Source organism: Gymnoscopelus braueri (assembly GCF_963280865.1).
Source record: "Gymnoscopelus braueri genome assembly, chromosome: 13".
Lineage (NCBI taxonomy): Eukaryota > Metazoa > Chordata > Actinopteri > Myctophiformes > Myctophidae > Gymnoscopelus > Gymnoscopelus braueri.
This window is the reverse complement of record NC_137615.1, coordinates 25573393-25590911: the sequence shown is the minus strand read 5'-3', so window position 1 is coordinate 25590911 and position 17519 is coordinate 25573393. Positions and strand designations below refer to the sequence as shown.

The following is a 17519-nucleotide window of genomic DNA, read 5'->3' as shown; positions in this document are numbered from 1 at the left end:
CATTAACAGTCATTCTGCAAGACCTTTATTTCTACCACACATTAGTAAGTCCATTATATAATTCTCCAATTAAGCTGTAATAAAATCTATTAAACATGTCATATGGATAAGTATTCAAAGTCTATTTTAATCACTTGTTGATAAAGACCATATGTTGCTTTTTAGTGTAAACAAAGCAGTTCATAAAATAAAAATGATTGATTTTATTTTAAAAAAAAACATGTAAACCTATGAATGGCAGTGACATTAATACTCTCCTTTACTACAGTAGTATATCTATCTCCCTCATTTGTCTTGTGAATTCCAACAGGTGGCACCATTGTCAAAAGATGCATCAGCGCCATTGACTAAAGTGCAGATAAGAGTGACAAGAAACATGTATGGGTGAATCATCGGGGATTTGGGTATTGTCTACAAAGCAGGGCCTATAGTGGAGCTTCAAGTGGTGTGGATGAAAGATTCCAGTGTGTCCAGCCTCATCTATCATGAGGAAATGAGTCTCCTTAAAGCCGGGTGACCTCATCCCGGTCACCTGGATCTGCCTTGAGTTTAGTGAGGGCAGCATGTATTCTGAACTGAGTACGGGATTCCATTGAGTAGTCTTTGTAGCTGTGTCTGAGAAGAGAGAATGGAAAGCATTGGTACTAATGAGGCAAGAGCTAGATACAGAATGCAATTTACTTATGCAGACCTTTTAATGGCATGTTATCAATTAAATCTTTATTTCAGACCCAAGGGCGATCCATATCACAAATAAAAACACCATACAAAATATAACAATAGAAAAAGAAATACAATAAAAAGAATTCCACCATGTTCAGTTTCGAACATACAGACAAGTGCGCCCAATGGTTCCACAGTCTAGAGGAGAACCTAACAGAACTACGTAACGGGTTACTTAGGACAGAAATGATGTCATTTACTGACTCAGATGCCCTACACATAAATCTATACATAAGATTGCGTAGCACAGCAGAGCAGGTGGGTACCCCAACACTAACAAACATCTGGCTTGCACTGGAGCTTCTTGGAGCTCTCAGCAGCAGCAGCCGCATACAGTCATTATAAGCCACTGTGAGTCGTCTGATGCTGCCATTTAACATGCCATCTATGTTAGATAGATGGCATGTTAAATAGAAAGAAAAGACCCTGTCTGGATCCCATTTCTTTAACCATTAGCTTTAGGATTATACTAATCCTATATAAAAATGTGTTAATGGCACAGCCGGCCCAATGCAGCTACAGTACACCCAATTATGGAGGGAGTTGTCTAACCTCATGTGTCTCATGGCATCAGGTGCAAACAAATCAGTCAGTTCCATATATGGGCACAAAAGGGGCATGCCCATCTCCATATATGGGTATATCGGTCGGATCGGCGGTGCGGCGTAGGTGTAAGCCCCGATCTCTAGATACGTCTAGTTATTTAAATTACCATATATGTTACTATACTGTGCATTTCATCCCTGCTGTTACATATGAATATATTCACTTACACTTATTTTAACCAGATAATTGCATTAATTAAATTGATTGATCATTTTTTTCCCCACCTTATAATCCTAAACACTGCCACAAAAACTGGCTCCTAAACGTTGCATGTGATAATGAAAAGGTTGTAAAATAACTGACTTAGCCTTGTGCAGCAGTTTGATGGCCTCCTCCTTCCTGCCAAGGTTTTCATACAGCAGACTGAGCTCCAGCAGGGAGTTGGGAACCAGGTAGTGGTCATACTTAATCTTCTTCTGACTTCAGGACACAGGAGGAAGATGGGAAATGATCCATTAACAATGTTTCACATCTAAGCTGTAGTTGTGATCAATATATCCATATCACATTTTTGTTTGTCCAGTAAAAAATACTTTCCCTCTGGGATAGATTAATAAGTATGTACGTATGTATGCCTAAATAGATCTAGGTTTCTTAGGTTTTATTTGAATTGAGGCTCTTCTTCTCATATCACAAAAGACATGGTATTTGACTTCAGCATGATTTGACTTCTATCAGTGGCACTGTATGCATATTTCCACTTCAACAGGGTGGGAGATATGGATATTGTACTGTGTGTGTATGCTATTGTATGCATTTGTGTTGAACTACCATCTGTAAAGCAAATTGCCCCTGAGGGACATTAAATCTTTAGTTTTTATTTTTGTAAACATTGTACTGTTGATATTACTGTATATCCCACAGAGAACTGTGCTTAAAAGCACAAAAGTTAATATTTATGAAGCCATAGCAAATTATGTTTAAAGCCAAGATAAAGAATGTTTGAAGCTATGCAATGTGTGAATAAAGATTGAAATTTAAGATCTCTCACAGTCTACTACCTCCAACCACAGTTTACAACAATCTAATATGAGCTAGATGTAAAATAATGGTACAGCTGCCAGCCATCTTGTTCATTCCAGCTTTTGCAAAAATGCAACAATCCTAGTCAACATTGGTCATTGATGAACATTTTGAAAATGACTGGATTTTTGATAACTGCTTGAGCTACTTGTCTTTTGAAAGCACTGAAATGAAACATGCTACTTGTCTTTTGAAGGCACTGAAATGAAACATTCATTTAAATGGATTGCCACCAGCTCACCAGCCATAAACTTTGTTAAAACATTCCTCAGCGGCCTGGAATTGATGCTGATTCTTCAGACACAAACCCTTCAGTAGGTAGATCAGACAACGGTCATCCACCGAAAATTCATTTTCTGCTGAGTAAAAGGACTATAAGCATTATGGCTAATTTATGCATTGCTGCACGACCATGACACTCAACAAAAATTACATATTTTCAACATGAATGATGTATTTTACACAATCATATAAATCAGTAACTTCCATGTATTTACAACATGCATATATTAACCTTAAACTCACCAAACCCTGCTTCTAAATTGAACCATATACCCTAACTTATGTGAATCAGCTGCAGGCTACAACCACATGATTGCCCCTCACCACAAAGGATCTGACAGCTTAAGATCCACTACCCATTTGTTATTAGTTAGCTACATAATAGCAGACTTTACCAGGAGACTCCAGCAGGGTGCGCTCTGCCTCCAGTAACGTCTGCATCATCCCATCTGTCAGCTCTGGCCGCTTGCTGATCACGGTGAAACCATTCCACATGTACATCATCTCCTACAAGAGTACAGTATAGGTGAAAATACTGTTACGATTCACATACTGTTGCACACACAGTGAGTGTCTGTCTGTCTCTCTGTCTGTCTGTCTACTTACCAACACTGGCACTGGTAGCCTGACTGGATGGGAGGCCTTGTAACGCCTGGCCTTGCGGATAGCAAACTTCTCAGTTGGGGGAGACTTTCCTGCTATCTTCTGCTTGAAGGTGGGCACCTGTCTGAAGGCCCAAGCCATTAATAAAGACAAAGCAACAAGCAAAGGATGGTTTAAAAAAAAATACGTTAAAAATAGACTTTCAACTATCACAGATCGGTTGTCTGTGCGCTTACCGGAAGAGCTCCTCTTCATTTTCCCCAAAAGGCCTGGCCTCTTCCTCAGGCAGCATGCTGAGGCAAGCAGCCTTCATGTATATATACATGGCCTGACAGACAAACATTTTGTTTTACTTCATTGGAGAAAAAAAGTATACTATGATGAAAGAATTTATAGCACAATATTAAATACACAATGTCAGGATTTTGGTCGTTTTTCTGTTTTTCATTTGACTCATTTGAAGGACTCAACATTACTGCTCTAGGGCTAGGCCACCCGATGTGTTTACAATGTGTGAGGATGTATTCCATGTGTATTGTTGCTTTCCCATGGTAAGCTGCAAGCTTCTGTGGCAAACCGGTGAATAGGAACACCCGATACGTCAGGAATATGTATCAGGACAACATTGACTTAATATCGAGTAACATTGCTCAAAAGAATAATGTATATTCAAGAGAATGTGGAATGTTTACATACAAATCCATGTAAAAAGCTATTTTTGCAGCTAATGTCTTAGTTACAGCAGCATTATTGTTGTGTGAAGCAGGTTTGACTAATAGAAGTGTTTAAAAAGATCAACATTTCTATTCAGCAAAGCACACAGATGGGTAGAGAGAGCAGTGCTTTGGTGAGACTACAAGTGGGTAGTGAAAATGTAAAATAAAGTATTTGTAATGACTTGTTGGATGTGTGTGTGGATGTGTTCGCAGTCAGCTTTTTAACACTTAAATGTACATTTTTGTGGAGAAAAGTGGGATATGATGATTAATTAGGAGGAAATAAGCCTGTGGCACTGTGTTCAATCCGATGCACCATCTGCTATAAATAACTTTATTGATATTGTAGGTGTCCTACCCGACACCAGGGTTGATAGTTATAATGTAATAACATACTCTACCATACAGATTGGTTAAAATAACGTTTTATTCATTAAACTTCCTGATTGTAGCTTTATAATATCAGGGCAGGGAAGAGAGCAGCTCAGTAATGTCCTCTGTACCTTGGACCAGCGGCTTTCCTGGCTCAGAAGGTCTGCATAGAAGTAGGCCATCTTCCACACTCGTTTGTAGGTGAAGCACCACATCAGCTCCCAGTAGCACATGTGGTGGAACTGCTTCCATGCCTGCTGAGCCTTGCAGCCGTCCTCAAATAGTGCCACTGCCTGGTGGTACAGCAACATTACACCCATTACACCCTTTTAGCATAAAAGCACTCCGGACTTGGCAGAGTTTAATGAGAAAGGACAGCAATGTGTTCAGCTGTGGCTGAACACATCTAGCCAAGCATTGTAACAGACTTTATTGTGGATACGACAAGAAGAAAACTCTCACACACACACACACACACACACACACACACACACACACACACACACACACACACACACACACACACACACACACACACACACACACACACACACACACACACACACACACACACTTTATTTAATATAATATAGATGTGAGCTGTGGATCTTACTTCATCTATATTGCCTTTGATCTCTTCAGTTCTGCCTGCAAAGAAGAGGAATATTGCTCCCTGGACAGAAGAGGAAAGATAAGATATAATATTTAGTCATACATTTGCAGTGCTAATTAATAAATATTGACTGTTACAAACAAAAGCAGCCAAAGAAGAAAGGATCATTGTAGGTATGTCAGCCATCACATGCCAACCAAGCGTGTTTTGTATATCAACAAACACCCATACTGTACACCTATCAGATGTGACGGTATTTAGTCAAGACATTACTTCCTTGTGCAAGTACAAACAATGTCCTAGATGGCTAAGTTTGCTCTGTGGGCTGGGCTGGCATGTATGTAGGTCCAAGGTGGAGTGGGAAAAGGGATGATGACAGCAGAGAACAGAAGGAGTAATAGATTGAAAGAGGTGGAAGAGAAGAGGTGGAAGAGAAGTGAAGTATTGTTTGATAGCATGAAAATGTATGGTTTAGTCAGTGTTCCTCAATGATGAAGGGAATGAGCATTGAGTGCATTGTGTGAAGCATTGTGTGAATGAGTGTCCTGTAATAACAGACAGAATGAAGATGTAAGAAAATGTCACCACCAGGCTGCTTGATTTCTCTCTCTATGGATGGTGGCTATAGGACAACGGTCTAGGCTAGGGGCTGCTTCTGTAGCTGGGCTTGGTCGGAAGAGTTTCTTTTGTGCGATGAATTCTCAATAATTTAAACTGCTGTTGTGTCATGAGTACATCCACACAGAGCGCGAATATAACGAGGCAATGAAGCAACGTAATTATGTTTTGAAACTAGGTCGATCTCAGTGTGAATAGAATCATCAACCTGTATGAATAAGGCATCACCAAATTAATAGTTTGATGTGAAATATTCGCGCCACATTTTCAGATCGTTTATTAGATTATAAGATCGTAAGTCTTATTTTATGCCATGGCATCAAAGGGAAGCATCTAGAAAAGCATTTCCGTGTCTGTCTGTCTGTCTAATTTCGTAAACCACTGGGCCAAATTCTTGTGCACGAAGCCAGTAGGAGAAGGAAGACATCAACATGATGTCAGAGATCCACAGGGAAGCCACGCCATTATCATACAAGTACTACTGTACAACCAGATAGATAAAATCCATACATTTAAATAATTGTTTTCTTACATTTTTCAATCATGCTAAGCTCTGCACTGCATCAGGCAGTACATACTTTTTGATGTAAAAATGTAAAGGATGTAAAGAATGCAAAGTATGCAGACAGGAGAAATGGAGTCAAAGGGTGAGTGAGTACTAAAGAGACAGGAACTAAGTGTGTTTATGGAACGACAGTGGATGTAAGCTACAAATAAGGTTTGTGTTGGGGTAAGGTAGTGAGACGGAAAGAGTGTGAGAGCACATGAGGGAGTCAAAGAGTGCCACTCACCTGTGGGTAGCGGAGCCTGAAAGGTTTCAGCAACTCCTCAGCATCGGAGACCTCCGCCTCCCCCGTCCCTAAGAGAAGGAAAAGTAGGATAAACCGCATACTGTATTGCATAGGCATCAAAGTATGTTTTTCTTTTCCTACCAATGGGTGCCCTCAAAAGTTTTATATGCATGTTCAATAAATATACAGTATACACTGTAGGTTTCCAATGCAGTTCCTTTGTAAACAAGCAATATGTTTGGTAAGCTGCAATTGCGACGCCAGTAATTTTGGGTTAGGTTGATATCAATATGCTTTTAATAGGCTTCTGTACTTTGAAAATTCTGTTGAATCTACTGAAATTAATGAAGCATCATCGAGTTAGTTCATGCAGGAGTAATACGCCCCAGCTGTAATCAGCTGTCAGCATGATGATTGAATAGGTGAAATGAAAAAGCATTTCTACGCACCATTTACAGCCCATTCTCACAACAAGGTGGTCCATTTAAATATGTCTCCCTCCTACACTTGTTCTCTGCACTGATGCTGCTACACATGCTGTTGCTGGCAAAGCGTGCTTCCACCTCTCAAGAGTCGTGTGCATGGTTCAAAGGTTAAAGTGAAATAAAAGGTCTTCTTTTGGGCACACTCTTGCATAGGCTACCCAAGGGTGATTCTGCATCGTGCAAAGTATAACTGGCACTGTATTCCATTTGTTGCAATAAATGCTTATGACGAGTGTTCCTGACTGAATTATTATTTCTGTTTAAAAAGAAAATAGGATGATAGGGCCTTAAATAAGCATTTTTGCTTAGCCTATGAAGACACGGTATACTACAACGATATCAAAATAAAGTTCAAACAATAACATTCAAAGAGGCTATACTGTAGCTCTAAATGTCTAAGCCACTTAAGGCTTGCATTTACACATTTAAATGCTCATGGACTAATGTGGTTTTCAGCTTTTTAATTACTGTGCAGAAAAAGGATGTCATCGTCCATGTAAGGTTTCAACTGACGTTTTTGTTCTTGCGCCACACGCCAGACTGTACACCAATTCATCTTTTCACGTGAAGTGTGTATGTATGTAGACACTGACAGCATACAGTAGTTAGTACCTAGTATGAAACTAAGGAAGGTGTAGTAGCAGAGCAATAGCAGGACACACAGCATGGAGCGCAGGTTCGTCCCTATCGCACCATCATGCAGTTGAGACAGGCCATATTCCTAAAACAGGACACAAACATGCAACACGCCATTTGAGTGCGATGGGCTTTAAGCCTGAGGGAGAATGACATACTGTAGTTATGTGGGAAGTAGAGCAAGTATTTATTCACATCATACCTTGTCTCCAGAAAAGCCTGCAAATTCTAAAATCTTGAGTAGCCGTGGAGGAAATAGGGAGAGAACCTGAAAAAAAGTACAACTGAAAGTCAAACTCTTTGTGGTACGAATTGGTCATTGCAGAAAACATCAAGCCAATTAGTGGAACACTGGGATGCTTGTGGGATGTACCAAATTAAATGCTCCTGTTCCAAATGAGATTCCTCCCTCCAACTGAATGTGGCTGGGTCCTTTGAGAGAGTTGAGAGACTGGACGTAGGAATGCAGTTCTCTGGGTGATAACAGGCAATTATGTCACATATTTACAAACACAATTATGCATAATAGCATAATAGAGGATAATGATGTCTCATTATGCAATAAAAACTAATCTCAATGTACTGATAACGGCATGCACTTAAGCTGTAAAAAACACCATTATTGTTTTTACAACTGTCGGAGGTCTCTTGAGCGATTTGCAAGTAATAATAATGTACAGGATTCAATATAAATGTACTGTGCTTTCTCCTTAAATGCCACATAACCTTTCACACCCCACCTACAGTACCTAAAGAAGCTATGAACAGTGAAGACTTACTTGTAAATCAGGTAACTGTTGCGTACTTTCATTCCTCCTTTGATAAAACTCACCATGTTCTCATCCTAGATTAGATTTTAGTGAAAGTAAGTAAACCAAGCCAATTAAGACAGAGTTAGTTCCAAGCAATATTTGAACAGTTTTAACCACTTAAACTTTGGCCGGAGTCCCCCGGGGGTCTATACTTGGCTCCTCATTTATCCTCCTCTACACCAAACGTCTTTGCCAAAGATAGCCGATCGACAATGTGTTATGAGCAAGTGTTATGGCAAGCCCAGAAATAGGGACGCTAAGGTTCATGGGGTTAAATTACACAAAATGTAGAAAGCGGTTTAACTGAAATCTATTAAAATGATAATGTTGCCATTTGTATGCAACAAACATCATAACACACTTGGATAATAGAAGGGACATACAGCTCTGTATTGGTATATGAGGAAATATGTCACTGAACCTGTAGGAAGGTGAGAGCAGCTCTTTGGAGTTGGCACTCTGCATAACACACTTCAGCATGGAGCTGCTCTGCAACCACAAACACACATTTTATTTGTTACATCTATACAGGTGTGTGTGTACACATTTATCTGTGTGTACTGTATGTAGTGATGTGTACAATTACAATATAAAGTGTAAGGTGCCTGTGTGTGGGATGTTTAAATACAGCACTGTGAGGTGTGCAAGGTGCATATGTGCGAATATACATACAGAATGCATGTGAAGTTTGCTTATTTGTGTGTGATTGTGTGTGCACAGCTGTCTAATGGGATGCTGGACCCTTACCTTCTGTGAGTGTCTCTCCAGATGACTTGTGACCCAAACCTGGGGTCTTCCGTCTAAACCTGAAACATAATAGAGACAAAATGTAATTAATATAACTATCACATTACATCATTTCAATTAATATCAATATATTAATATTTTGGTCTTCAACAAGATACTGTATCTTGAAGACTACTGGCTGGATTACCAATGGCAAAGGGTGCAGGATGAAATCAACAGATGTTGGTTACTCCCTAACTGCCTTTCCTCTTTGCACTTGCAAACAAGATCAAAATCTAAGCTGGATTGCCATGACACTTTGTGAGTGCATTCATCCTTCTCAGAGAGTGAAACCACACTTGGGTCAACATTTCCACTTGTTTGGTCCAGTTGTACGTGTTGTGGCATCAATTAAAAAGGGACAGAGAGAATAATAATGGGGAATGTAATCTAGCACAGTAAATGTATTCCAGTATAAATATCTTGAGTAAATGTCACTAAATGATTATGTAAGAGGCAATCTAAGCTTCATTTGCATGTACTTCATACTGCTCAAGGAGAGAGAAAATATAACATTATGTAAGAGGCACCACAATTCTGGTAATAACAAGTGCCTATTGGCAAGGAAAATGGCCTGTTAGGAAATGACTAATGTCTCCGTACAGAGGGACCCAGGTGGGTAAAGATAAAGTAGTACTGACATTGAATGTATGTATGTATTTGCCACTCTCTATTTACATTCAATATCAACACACTTTCCATATAAGACAGGTACAATTATTCCAGCGAAAACATTAACAAGGTCTTGTGTGAGACAGTAAATTACAACCAATCAAAAGTCATCACTTTGCCTTGTCTCTCGAAAGTCAAACACAGGCAAATTCTGGCATGGTCTCATCAGGCTACGCTACCATATAAAGGCTTTCATTTGCATGTTACTGCTCAAGGAGAGAGAAAATATAGGGTAGGAGCACTTTAGAGACTTCAGGTAAATATACTTCAGGTAGATATGAATCCTGGTGTGTTATACATAAAATATACCAATAACTTTGGAAGAGTATTGGCAGACAAACATTTTGCAAATATTAGACCTGTAAATAAAGCAGTCAACATCAATATAAATTGGCTTAGCTTATTATTAATAAAGAAAGAGACATCAAGGATGGTGCCGTGAGAGATTATCTGGTGGATATTTGTGCACCACTGTGCACCCCTTTCTACTTCATGTGGTTGCCTACCACGGATTGATCTTCTATTATAAATTATATGTGCAAATGTTTGCCACACTACTCCTCCCATAGTTTTTGTGGCACATACATGAGTCATATGCCAAACTGCGTCAGGGCCTTTCTAGTTTGACACTTATTGGCATGAGACCGACTTGTTTCAGAGCCAATGCTTTGACATTGGGGAGTAAGCTGATGCTTCATTATTCAACACAAATGCCTGCTTTCTATTGCATAGTCTTGTGTTGGCATGCTAAAGCTCTACCCTCATGTTTTGCCTTTACATTAGTACCTGGATGTACTTTGTTTTGTGCTAAATGGGCCAAGCGGGGCTGAGGCGATACCAGTCGTGGATGTGAACCGCTGCAGTCTACTGATTGGTCAGAGAATGCTCACTAGCGACGCACAGACATATGCATACCAAGGATGGACTCCATGGAAGCTTTCAAGTTGCGAATACTGTTGTTACGGCCACAGGTTATAGTTTTATATTTGTATTTTCTCTGTGAGGATGTCTACTGTGTATAACTTCTCGTGTGTTATGAATCAGTGAGATTAGACTGCATTGTGTTTGTCTGATGGATGATGACCTCTGAGATAAACCAATTGGACCCTCCTGCTACCGTCTTGCTTTCCATATAGGCCCTTAATATTGCATTTATAAATATATAGAACAGAGCAGTATGGGTGAATTTGTTTTTCCACAGCACACCAGTTGTCCAATTGCCACCAAACCAGGCCCAAATATCTTTCATGGGTCTGGCCTTTGAACAGGCTACTTTCCCCCCCTTTAATTTTGCATACATTTTGCACATTATAGTCCATTATTGACCCGGATTATGGCCACTAGGGGGCCTGACCTACTGCATGCATGCAAGGGAGATGCAGAGAGCACATGGCCCCATTCACATCAACAGGGTTGCAGTGGAGAGTGAGCAGCTTCAGGTTCCTCTGGGTTCACATGAGGGAGGCCCTGAGCTGGTCACATCATGAGGATACCGTTACCGCAGTTAAAGTCCCCATGACATGACCAGAAATCATCACATTTTATTCTACATATCACGTGATTCCTGTAAAACAGTAAGCTAGTGAGGGACATGTCACAGATATTGATTGGCGTTTACATTAGCCAAAGGGACGGGGTTATGAGTGTCAACGTTTGTGTCTGCTGTCAAGGTGAATAACTGACTGCATGAAGTAGCGCATTTTGAAAACGTTTAAACTAGCAGCTGCACATGTGGTATTAATAAATATTGAGCAACTATATTACCTATGTATCGGCTAAAATGCAAGAACGTTGACGAACAAGCTGCAAAATGACACGTGATTTTTATAATCTCAATAATTAACTGCAATTAATAACAATTAATAACTGCTCCACAAGAACAATGTTGGTGTATTAAGATATTCGTTGAGAAATATATATTTTATATACATAGATTAACAACTAAAAATAGTAAACCACAGAGGTAAAGGTCTATTTCCTGGTTTTGGTGCGGTGGGGATGGCAGGCGGGGAGAGAATGCTTTCTCTCTGGTGGGGAGAGAAGAGAATAGAGGGATTGATGTTTCCACTATACAAAACGGGACAATATTCAATTTCTGTTTTTTTATAAAAATGGCATTTTATTGGACCCCAAATGAAGTGTACGCGCCCTTGTGCAAGATGCGTATCAAATCCCCAGCTACAATGAGACAATGAAATTAAATTGGAATCTTTGATCGCGCACCGGGCACACACCCTTGATCCCATGGATGCCTTCTCCCAAGTCACTGAACTCAGGCAGCTGGCACTTATTTTGCGCTGCAGTAATCTTACATCAGCCTAAATCATCACGCAAGTTACATAGCATTTTATGCTTTTCTCTCCTGATCAGTGTCGAGTACGGGTATTCTCAAATCCACTCTGGTATTAAACAATGATAAATAGACCAGGGACCCGGAGGCAATAGAATCTGAACTGACCATGACCCAAGTGACCATGGTAAAACATGGACCTGAACCTGTACGGGTCTTTGGTACTGTCTGGTATTTTTGGTTCAGGTGGATCCGTGAAGACCTCTACTGAGCTGCCAGCCTGCGACCCTCACACAGAGACAGTAGTAGAGTGAAGATCCTGTCATGCTCGCTTTCTCAATCACCATCAACAAAGCTTAGGGGCAAGAGAATGAAAAGAGTTGGCATCTACCTGCCTCATGGACAGCTCTACACTGCTTTCTCCATGGGCTTTCAGGTAGGAAGGGGCCAACATGGGTCCTTTTTTTCTAGTTTGTTTTGGCCATGTTCACCCCTGGATATAAATGTCACTGTGTGCAGCAATAAATGGAACAAGTCTCTTTGTGTTGCTCAGACCCACAGAAAAGGGTGAACCAATGTCGAACTGCATGCTGTTTTTTTTACTTAAATGTTTTTGCCTTTGTTGAGCGGTGTATGTGAAAATAGACATTTTGTCCAGACGGCTTTAGCTTTAGCACCGGATGGCGGCCAGTTTGATGGGCCTTGCTTTAAGACGATGAGCTCTGGGGGTGGGTACTATGAGGGGGGTCCACTGCAGTGGAAAGTCAAAGTATACAGAGTAAAGAGGCGAGGCGAGCTGATACTATATATGGAAAGTCGCCATAAAAGCAGCCAACATTCAGGGCCATTTATACGTATGGGCTGTTCCAAGAAAACCCAGTTGAAAAACTATTATGCTTGATCGGATCATCTTAGTCTGTGTGGCCTAACTGAGATGAAATCTGGCCATTTGGGCATTGTACTGACACTATCAGCAGCATGCTGACCTCTGACAGACTTCTTGGGCAGACTTCATGGTGTTTCCTGCACTCGCGATGTCATCATGCTGGAAAGTCATCATGGCCTGCATTTCCAGTATTGTGGCATAGATGAGAGCATGGTACATACTCTCCTTCACCCTGGATGGGAAATGAAAAGGTCAACATCATACAAGTGTATATATATATATTTCTGCTTGCAAAAACATATGCGTATACGTACACTAACTATCTCATTGTCATTATTCTCCCTATCTGTAACGCCTCCACCCTCCCACCCAGCCTGGTGTTTGTTTTCCAGGACTCCCCTTCTGCTGGTGTTGAGCTTTGGGCGTCAGCTTCTGCAAACACTTCATATCCTGGAGGAACTGGCCTACTATGATGCCATGGCTGACAGGAAGTGCAGGACTTCATATCCCGGAGGACTGGCCTATCACGCCACGACTGACAGGATTGGCCAATCACACTCAGGCTGACAGGAAATACTTCAGATCCTCGAGGACTAGCCCATAGATATAGAAACCTAGATACCTCATTGGCCTCTGCAGTTCGTTGGAGCGATCTGTTTGGTATGGTGGCCGCCATATTTCAGGGGGGAACGGGCACTGGCCAATCACAGCGCGTTGACTACTGGCCAACCACAGCGCGTCTTTTCCAGGACTTGTCAGAAATTAGTTGTCCCGCCCCCACCTGCCTCTGATTGGCCTACTGAACGCCCCCTTCTGTGATGCACACGGAAATTTTCAGCTGCCCCCCCCGGAAGCGGAAGCGCGTCCGCCATACAGACGCTTCAGAGCCAGAGGAGGCGTACCTTGTCTATGGACTAGCCTATCATGCCTCAGCTGACGGGAAATTGCGCTGTACTTTCATTGAGGACTGGCCTATGACGCTTCAGCTGACAGGAAGTGAACACCTCATATCCTGGTGGATTGGCCTATCACACCTCATCTGACAGGAAGTGCTGCACCTTGGGGCATCCGAGTGGTGTAGGGGGTAAAGTTACGGCCCACCACTGTGGAGACTGGGGTCTGAATCCCCCCACGGTGCATCCAGCCGTGTTAGTGGGTGGGAAGCCAGGTAGGGAGGGCGATCTCTATTGATGCACTATAGCGACTCCTACAGGTTGGTCAGGGGCTCAGGGCGCCTGTTCAGCGGGGAGTGGAACTAGGAATTATAGCGTGTTCCCCCGGATGCATTACACCCTTCCAGTGAAACTCCTTAGTGTCAGATGAAAAGAAGCGGCTGGCGACATCACGTGTATCGGAAGAGACATGGACTATACATGTGAGGGGTTAATTGGGAATTGGCATAACAACTAAATTGGGAGGGGAAAAAAGGAAATACTGCAATTCACTATTTACACTATTATTGAACTCCGTTGCATCACAGAACACCTTGGGCCCAAAAGTGCTGACATCATATTAAACTGCCACCTATGTACGTCCTGAAAAGGATTAAACATAATACGGTGACATGCGACTGACACTTCAATCTTCAAATGTACAGATTATAAGTGAAACTTAAAAACACAAGAAACAACACTAATCTTAAAAAATGGTTTAATTATGTAACATACAGTATGTGCCATAGTACTGGCCAGTGAGTATACTGTAGGTCAGAATCAGAATGTGTTGGTTATGGTCATACAAGGAATAGGAGTTGGTGTACAGCTATCAAAACCCAGTGGCCCATTGAGAGCCTGTTCAGCACATAAAGTATAATCATAACAATGGTTTTGATGGAGTTACCGTGGCCGAAGTCTCTCTAGGCTCTCGTTGAAGTGGTTGTTGAGGAAGAGGTCCAGAGCCTCCATACACTCATCCAAACACTCCTTCAGGGTCATCTGTGAGGAGGAGCTAATCACACACACACACACACACACACACACACACACACACACACACACACACACACACACACACACACACACACACACACACACACACACACACACACACACACACACACAGATTTAAATGTCTTTGCCTTGTTACATTCAACCAGTATTCATATTCTGTATTACGCTGCCATTCTAACCTACTGTACACCTGTGCAAACATCTAAACTAGACACAGTGCTTGGGGGGACTCACAGGTGAGGTAACCTTGCTTGGCTGCTGCAGAGTAAACACTCATATGAGCATGTGCATGGTTATGGAAATTGGGAACAGAATCTATCTGTTGTCCTGTCCAGTGAGGAACAGATAAGGGCACCGTTAGTTATTCATCTAAAGTACCTCAGTGTTTGCACCTTAGTGTTTGCCTAATGTCACATGAATCCAAATAAGTTACATTTAGCTTAATATGCAAAGTAACAGACCAAAGCAGCCTCAGTCAATTGTGTAAGCAATAATATGAAGTCATGTAGAAGTGCTTCACCATTTCTGAATACAGTTTGTGGGCATCGATCTTATGTACTAAAAATATGTTCTTCCTTATCTTAGCACTTGTTATCAACCAGTCCTTTTCTCTCTGCTGTTTCATGAATGAAAACCAACCTGTTTTTGTCACAACAAGGAAGAGAGCGCAAGACAGCGCCGAAAAAGGAAATAAGGTTTTTCTATAATGGGTGATTATTTTCTAATACCTTTTTTCAACACTTAAGGCCATTATGTCTATGGCATTTATTAATTAATTAAATACATATATTTATTTATTTATTTAAATAAATAAAATGTATTTTAATTGTGTATTTATTCAATATTAGCTAATAAGGCATATCGAATTTTCTATGACAGCATCACCGGGGAACGAAAGACGAGAAATACAAGTGTTTGTGTGGAAATGATATGTTCTAGTCTAGTGTGACAACAAGTGACAAGTGTTAAACTACCTACCTTCCTGTAGCACTTGTTTGTTCCCCATTGGACATGCTGTAGCTCCTGTAGGGCAACGTGCCCAGACACCTGGGGAAAAGTTAGACGAGCCTCCAGCAGGAAGGGGGAAAAGTCTGTTTACAAACCTACACGTCTGCTCTGCATTAATGCTAACCGTTTGCACAAAGTCGCCTAAATGGAATCTTGATGATTACTGCTGCTTATTCAATGTGAGCTTGAGGTATGAGGTTATACTCCAAAGGTAAAGCGCTTGAAATGGAGTGTTGTGTTCACAGTGGAAGTGAAACTCTGCTCTGTCTGACTGACTCCTCCTTAGCAACACTCAGTGCCACGCACACACACCATAGCCTCGTTTGCCACACACACTTTAATGAGGTGCGCATCAAAGTGTCCAGTCCACACACAGTAGTGTAAACAGTGTTGGAAGAAGTAGCCTACAAGTCTTATTTTTTGTACTTAAGTAAAAGTATTGATACCACAAAGTAGAAATACTCTGTTACAAGTCAAATTTACTTGAGTAAAAGTACATTACAACATTTTTTGCATCAAAATATGCTTAAAGTACTACAAGTAAAAGTACTCGTTATGCAGAATGTTCCATTTCACAAGTTTTCAAAATGTAATGAAATCTTTTGAAAATAGCAGATCTGTGAGCTTGTAGATCGTCTATTTCAAAAACCGAAGTATATAAAGTGCTGAAGTGGTTAATAATGTATGTTTTGTAATAATAATCTGCAAAGTAACTAGTAAATACATTTTTCAAATAATTGTAGTGGAGTAGCCTATGTAGTGGAATGTGTAGCTTACTATACTATAACAAATGTGTCCAGCAGAGGGTGTTGAAGCTGCTCAACTATGCACACCTCTATGTTTCCTTGTTGCATTTGCCTATAACACTTCTCCTGTGGAGGAAGGATAAAGGTGCTTTAAAGGAGTTTTTCACCCCAAAAATGACTTATTTGCTATCAATTACACACCCCATGAAGTCTTCGTTAGGAGAATCAAAGAGTCTCCTACTGAGTATCCTACTGACCGATGATGACCCAGTCATCAAATTATTGACTTAGGAATGCGACAAAAATGAGTTCCCTCGTGAATTTGGTATCTCAACCTGAAAATGTATCTTCTGTTTACTTTAAGAGCTTTAAAATAAAATATATCACTTAGAGCAACTTTAAATGAGGGGCCTCGACCTTCGCTGTCTCTGTCACACATGTACACACCTTCTGACCTGATAAGAACAAATAAGGAGAACCCTAAAGGTAAATACTCATGAAAGGAGTTTCGCAAAGACCTACAAAGCTTTTATGGAACCTGAACTGAGCTCTCCCATTATTTCATGCCAGTGAAGAGTAGCTATCCATAGAATATTTAACTATTTACTCAAACCAGTGAATCAGTGACCATTGACTGATCAAGAGCATGCAGGTTTTCAAAAATAACAGCTCTGATTTCCCCCCCTTGCCTATTTTGCTATTATTCTGATTATTTTGGTCTTTTTGTCACACTGTTAAGGAGGCTGTAAGTACAGTAGTACAGTAAATTCAGTCCAATGTTCCCATAGAACTTAGAAGTATTGTATTCTACATTTAGAAAGTACTCAAACCTCGAACAAAAACATTGAAATTAATTGCAATGAACAGACCAAGAGTCACCATTATTATTTCTTGTTCTTTTC

At 40.8% G+C, this 17519-nt stretch overlaps 2 protein-coding genes across 3 annotated transcripts in view; one reads left to right on the top strand and one right to left on the bottom strand.

The window, feature by feature from the left end:
* Positions 1–17519, top strand: part of LOC308099243 (uncharacterized protein) — a 355975-nt gene that overhangs the window by 103106 nt on the left and 235350 nt on the right. The window lies entirely within an intron of this gene.
* LOC308099246 (tetratricopeptide repeat protein 39A) lies at positions 214–16122 on the bottom strand. Of its 2 annotated transcripts, none has more exons than XM_080447926.1 (18): positions 15842–16122; positions 14754–14861; positions 13015–13146; positions 9028–9086; positions 8702–8769; positions 8248–8312; positions 7842–7941; positions 7671–7736; positions 7445–7553; positions 6348–6415; positions 4939–4998; positions 4457–4618; positions 3474–3565; positions 3241–3361; positions 3030–3141; positions 2594–2708; positions 1633–1749; positions 214–615 (listed from the first exon to the last, which is right to left on the bottom strand). In XM_080447926.1, the coding sequence occupies exons 1-18, from the start codon at positions 15874–15876 to the stop codon at positions 504–506; spliced, it is 1701 nt and encodes a 566-aa protein (XP_080304052.1). In that variant the 5' UTR covers positions 15877–16122; the 3' UTR covers positions 214–503. The 2 variants fall into 2 exon arrangements, with proteins under 2 accessions (XP_080304052.1, XP_080304053.1); XM_080447927.1 differs by having other exon boundaries at positions 14754–14858.